This window comes from Sander lucioperca, chromosome 7 (assembly GCF_008315115.2).
Source record: "Sander lucioperca isolate FBNREF2018 chromosome 7, SLUC_FBN_1.2, whole genome shotgun sequence".
Classification (NCBI taxonomy): domain Eukaryota; kingdom Metazoa; phylum Chordata; class Actinopteri; order Perciformes; family Percidae; genus Sander; species Sander lucioperca.
Genome location: NC_050179.1, coordinates 18,823,971 through 18,830,716, shown reverse-complemented (window position 1 = coordinate 18,830,716; position 6,746 = coordinate 18,823,971). Strand labels below are relative to the sequence as shown.

At 40.4% G+C, this 6,746-nt stretch overlaps 1 protein-coding gene across 1 annotated transcript; it reads left to right on the top strand.

Annotated features, from left to right (window-relative positions):
• Window positions 1-554: 554 nt before the first annotated feature.
• On the top strand, window positions 555-1,964 carry c7h11orf96 (chromosome 7 C11orf96 homolog). The gene has a single exon (XM_031295202.2). The coding sequence runs from the start codon at window positions 976-978 to the stop codon at window positions 1,354-1,356; it is 381 nt and encodes a 126-aa protein (XP_031151062.1). The 5' UTR covers window positions 555-975; the 3' UTR covers window positions 1,357-1,964.
• Window positions 1,965-6,746: the final 4,782 nt, after the last annotated feature.

Below are 6,746 nucleotides of genomic sequence, written 5' to 3'. Positions count from 1 at the left end.
ACAGAGTTGACTCAACTCCTCTGTAATGGACTCAGCTTTTCAAAGGTAGTTGTTTCTGGCAGGGCTTTGTCTAACCCCTGTCCGTCCCAAGGACTCTGTCCTACGTTTTGTGATTAAAACATGTAATAGCATTTCAGTCTCTCAACCTTGACTTTGGTTTGGTCGACTTTTCTCCCTTCTCTAATTCTCTTATTTGTCGTCTCTGTTCTGCATCTTTTTTATGTCTCCGTTTCTGTGTGGACTGTCTTTCTTTCCCTCTGTCTCTAAATCTCTCTCGCCCTTACAAATCCGTCAAAGCCCCATCACCCAAGCACACACACACACACACACACACACACACACACACACACACACACACACACACACAGATATTCTATCCTCATATGTTTATTTTGGTGGGATGACTCTGACTGGCTGACTGCTCTGAAGGCCGGAACCGTGACGAAGATGGAAGGAGGGGAGAAGGAGGGACCTGGCAAACAGGGTGTGAGAGAGAGAGAGAGAGAGAGAGACTGAGTGGATAGTGAGCTGCTATAAAAGAGTGTGCTGGAGCTGTCGGTGGCATTAACCTCAGCAGACTGAGATTCGCACACACAAAACGAGAAACAGCCAGAGAGAAAGGAGACATCAGGCACCAGCAGCGTTGAAACAGAAACACTCACATTGAGGAGTGGAGAACAGAGGCTGACCAGAGCAGCTCAAAAGCGGTTGTTTCTTTAAGACTGGCAGTCGTCAGTGAGTGTACCTGGACTTGGAGGTTTGAGGAGTGTTTGTTTGGCTTGACTTTGGACAAACTCTTGCTTTGGTTCTCCTGAGAAAGACAGACGTCTACTTAAATAGGACAAAGCACCAGAAAGGGAAAGGAAAGAAAAGTTCAAGACGTGCACAGCCAGTCAGCTGTAGACTTTCAGTCACACTTGGTGTTGCATTTAAACTAGATTTAATTTCGTACCTATTTGGGCTTCTGTTCGACCAATGGCTGCTGTGCGTCAGATGGTTATGGAGGCCTCTGGCTTTCACGTCCTACCGGCTCACCTTATGGCCTCAGCCATGGAGGAGTTCCCCCAGCAGCTGCCTGTTCCCAAGGGCCCAGCAAGGGGCAAGAGCCGCTCCCGCAGACCTCGCGAGGCTCGCTTCAAAACACAGCCTGTCACCTTTGCTGAAATCGCAGAGGTAGAAGAAGAGGGTTCCTCACCCCTGGAGGAGGAGAGGGCACGTCGTTCCTTCCTGCAGTCCCTGGAGAACCTGCGGCGGAGCACACAGACCCTCCATTGCCCGCCGGCTGCCCATCACAGCTGCAACCCCACACCTACACAGGCAAGCCTGGACTCCAGTGACTCGGACTCCACCCAGTGAGAGGTGGGACATGCCCCTTTCCTGGCACCCATGTTCCTCGCTTCGCCTTGACGCCCTTCGATTGGAGGCCAACTGAACTGAACCAAACTGGCCTGTCTGCCAGCCTGCCTGTGTGTGTGTGTAAGCTGCTGCTGTCTGCATTTAATATATACTAACATATCAACATACAGTATATAGCTCAAAGATGCACTTGATGCACATCTGTAAAGATCTCAACCAGGCTGGTTATACTGTTGTATAGATATGATGAAGTAGCAGATGACGCTGTGTTGAACACACTCTTCAAATGTATTCCTTTTCTACTGTAGATGTCTATGAGGAAAACTTGAATGATGAAAGTTGGCTGATATTTTTCCATTTTAAAGTTGTATAGGTATTTTTTTTCAATCCAGATTTTTCTACTTGACCTGTCACTATAAAAAAGACTGTTAAATTAGTATTGTGACTTACCAAACTGTATATACTTGACTAAGCAATGTACTGAGCAACGGAAGTGACCTGGATGTCACTTAAGCAGTTTAGTCCCATTACAAAGTTTTGTCAAGAGTTCAAGCTCTTCTTTTCCAACTTCACAGTTAATTAAATTTCTGCTCTCGCTTTAATTCCTAGCAAAATTGCCTTCCTAAATGGCTTTATTTATTCTATTATTTTGTTCATAACAAAGTGGAGTTGTAGTAGTGATATTTAATTGCTCTGTCTGACTTCTAAAGTCACTTTGACGTGGAAAAACATAACCTTTATACTTTGTATTTGTTATACTTTATACATATACGTTACAATGTTTGTTATATGTACTTTAATAAATATTTTCAAGTATTTAGAAATTTCTTTTCCCATTTCTTTTTAATTTCTATTTAGGAAGTGTGCTGAAACTAAAAACTGTAAGTCGGCATTGAGTTGTGTGTTATTCAGACATTTTTTACATCAACTGACCTGACACTGTAATCCAACCTGATTTACAGTCAACTACAGTGAAACAGGTAGAAACTAAAACAATTAAACATAAACAACACGTGCAAAGGTCAATAAGTCTCAGCACCAAGACTATGGATCTAAGAAAACAATTACAACCCTAAAAGGTTGATATACAGAGACAATATGGGTGAATAGATATAATACCGTGAGAAAGGATAATGACCTAATCAGGAAAAGGGAAGTTGTGAGACGGTGGGTGGTGATATGTAGCCTTTACTGGCTGTCCAGTGTTATTGTTAAGATAATCTGACGCCTGACCTATATGTAAACACTCAATACTTGAGCATAACTTCATGCTTGCTGGGCAGGTGACGCACTTTCAGTAATGTCAGGTTGTCATTAGCAAACTCAGCTACAACAACCACCAGCCTGCTGAGAGAAGAGCCCTCTGCATCCAGAACTCCTGTTGCTAATAACCCTACTCTCCTAATCCATTCGGTGACAAGAGAAAGGTGATGCATGACTTCCATCCCAGTGCGAGTCAGCAGCTTGTTGCAGACTGAGACAATGCTGCAGAGGCTTTAGTTGAGAACCTGCTTGGGTTGCATGTGGCTTGACTAAAAATAGACTCTGATTAAGTAAATCTCCAAGATGTGACCGACGTTCTCTCCAGACGTATGATAAGCGTTGGACTGTGATGCTTGTGCCGTAAGGAGATGTAATCACAGACAGACACAGATCGGAGACTGCGTTTGTGAGGCAGAAAGGGTAGCAGCAGTGGTGTAGTCTATACACAGGTGTATGTAGTATACCCACTAAAGAAAGCTCCAGGATTTCCACATAGGCCTACCCACTTAAAATGTCCAATGACACGCAAACAACATACTTTCCATTATCTTTTTGATATATTTTGAATGGCATCTGTGTTCTTTTTCTTCGTATAGGCTAAATAAAGGTATATTTCCACAGTAAATTGGTGCATTAAAGTGTATCCAAATGCAGAAAATGAAGTTGTTGACGCTCAAAACTTCCCTGGGGGAGGACACCCAGAACCCCCACTATGATATGCCCCCTCCCTTCCCCAAAGGCAGATTCTGGCCCATATATATAGGCCAATATATATATATACAGTACAGTATACATACTACTATACATTAGACTACACCACTGGGTAGCAGTGTTTTATTCATTGTCAGTAAATCCCATGAAAAGACTAAAACCAAAAATAGGTTGATCCGTAACACTTCCCAGATGGGACTTCCCTCCCATCTGTGGCACTACATCTCAAGCCAATTGGTTCCCAATAACACGGCGTAATAGTAGTAAATAGTACGTTTGTTGGGGACTATTTTCAATCAGGGATTAATACAGGTGCTCTTGTGAGTTTTTATGGCACCAGGACAATATATTGGTTGACTCAAAATAAATAACAGTGCTTATGTTAACTGTAATAAAGGAACATGTCACCCTACATGTAGAAAGTGTGGCTCATTTATGTATTCTTACTGGTGTTTGGACTACAATGACAGAGGAATAAGATATATGAGGCTATGCAGGTGATGCTTATTTGGATCAATTCAATGTTGGTTTGGGTCTTTTCATGGTATTGGTTGACAATAAGAAAAAAACAGAATATTGCCAGCCTTTCTTTTAACTATCATGAATATTAATGTGTGCACACAGCAAGTCAAAGCAAAACATCCTGACGACCCCCGACCCTACTGCTGCGTCTGACATGAAACAAAATACAACTGTCCTTCTATTAACAACAGCTACTTCTTGTCTCCTAACCAATGGCGAGGATGGACAAAAACCAGCTGGTAGCACACGCTCTCAATACCTCTTCTCATCTCTCACACATAAACACACATTAGTCATTGTTTGTCTAGTGCCTGTAAAAGCTGTCATACTTGACCACATCCAAAGCACAATTACGGCCTGTTTTCATATGTGACAATGCAACTCTGGAAACATTGCGTCACTGAAATTTTGCCAAAGGAGAGTGGGACAGTTTCGAGAAAGTGAGAGACAAAGATAAGAGAAACATAATTGTCATTATGTGCTGGGGTGACAGATTGATCCGGTTCATGCCTCCACTTTCCGCCTACTTTTTTCAGCAACCTAGTTTGTTTGTTGCAAAGGAGATTAGGGCGTGTGCAACAGCAACACTGTAATGACTCATAAAGTCCCCACCAAATCTTATGTATAAAGATATTTCCCTCCTGATTAGTTTCACTGTCTGATTCTTTTCAACATAGCAGATGCTTAGGCTCCTAAAGCTTGAGATACATGTTATAAAAACAAATTTAAATTTATATATATATATTAATAAATTTGGCCAGAATTATGAGTGAATAGTGTGACTGTGCACTTCTTGCCTTAAAATGAAAAAAAATAAAGCCTGTTGCCTGGACTTCAAATGCTTTGTCGCATTTGTTTGTTTTTTCTAAGCTCTGAGATTTAAACTCTGATTGCACTCTAGTTCATTAAAGGTTTACAAGATCAGAGGTAGGAACTAGAGCTGAGCTGACCCCTAAAATCAATCAGTTAAATCTTGAAATCAATAGGAGAACAGTGAAGAGGTGTCCAAAGAGGGGTCATGCCACCTTGTGACGTGAATGATGTGTTTGTTAAGAACCTGGCAGAAGACATGATTGCATAAAAGGGCAATCATCTGTTAAATAGGACATGCACATGTAACAAACTGTATAAGCACCATGTTTGGCCAGCCCTCAAAGCATCAGAATGACTGAGGGTACGCAGAGGCTGAAAACACTTGTTAAAGTGCCTATGTTTTTTTCCTATTATTGTAGGTGGGATGCCAAGATGTTTAAAAGGCAACATCAGTGCTTTAAGTGCACTACTGTAATGACAGTGTGTTAGCTGGCGTCTGACCAACCAGACAGGATAAGACACAGCCGATAACCCAAATGCACAGTCTCCCTCTGTTCAGGTTTTCTGACATTATGATTATCCAAGTGGAAGTGAACACATTTCCTTTCATTTTATACATGGAATCAACAGCTGTAAATTACATAACGATCTGTAGGAAACACTAGTCTACAACAATTAGCAAATATTTTTTTCTATATTAAATGGTAAAAGTAAGATTGTTGCATTGTTCCATCCTTAGAATAATAATAATCTGTAAAATACCTGCCTGCTTCATTTTTCAAATAATATACAATATGCTTATACGCTTTTTGATTGTTTTTATCAACAAGTAAATTTTCCAAAAACAGTATGGTCTAATACATGTCAGCTAAATGAGAACCAGGAATTCCATTTACTCAAAATGTAACTTTACTAAATCTGATTTGGGCCTCTCTCTTCTGAGACTTTCAAACCTGTTGATGTGCAACAGGGGAAAGAGGAACTTGAGGTTTTGTGGCATAACAACAGACATTATATAGACATTATAATCCTTCAACATCATGTATTACCTTCCCATACTTTATTTACCAATAAAACAGTGTGTGTGTGTGTGTGTGTGTGTGTGTGTGTGTGTGTGTGTGTGGGGCGTGTGTGCGTGCGTGCGTGTGTGTGTATATAGCATATATTATATTCTTTATTTTTCTTCTGTGTCCAACATATTTTGATTTTTTTTTTGGCATCTTTCTTAATTAAGTGAGCTGCGCACTCAATTTAAACAATTTGGAAAGCACTCGAAGTACCACAATATTACAAAATGTACCAAGTAGAACATGTCCCCAAAACAAGCCAGTTCTCTGTCTTGTTTGTAATACAAACATTGTCCCACTTCAGTGACGTAAAGAAGACTTCAGTTACATCTTGGCAATGATGTGCACTCGTATACAGGTCAGTATGAATAATATCTGGTACCATATTTGCTTATCTGAGTGCATCTGCTCCGTGATTCCACCCACAGTCTGGAGAACATTATGGTAAGCAGCCTGTTGGTTCTATTGTGTGTTTGTGCTGTTTCTGTCTCAGAACTAACATCCACATGCTTGCCCTAATTGCATTTTCATGAATCTATTGACATTTATAGCAGTGGGTGTATGATGACTACTTGCCTGGTTGGTGTCAATTAAGGTATGCAATGAACTCCAAAATGACCTGCTGAATATTTTGAACCCTTAAAGTCTGAAGGTAAACAAAATGATGGATGAAAAATTAAGACACAACTTTGCTTAATATTAGGCAAGGCGAGGCAAATTTATTTATTATATTTCATACCTAAAGGCAACTCAATGCACTTTACAGATTACAGGTAAAAGCAAAGAAACAAATGATAACAATAATAAAAGTAAGCAACAGCACACAGAATGAAATAATAAAAAAAAACAGATAAAAGCACAAAGTAAAAAAAAAAAAACACAAGGTCATTTAAAATAAACAGGGGTTATCATCTGTACAGTGGCTATTTTAGGACACATCAGACTTGCTAGGCACAGCCTTACATTGTCAGAATTTGCTTACGTTTACTCACTCTAAGGTGTACTTTGTTGGCC

What these genes read in the sequence shown, in the direction of transcription:
- c7h11orf96 (XM_031295202.2), top strand. Translation starts at nt 976, where the DNA reads ATGGCTGCTGTGCGTCAGATGGTTATGGAGGCCTCTGGCTTTCACGTC.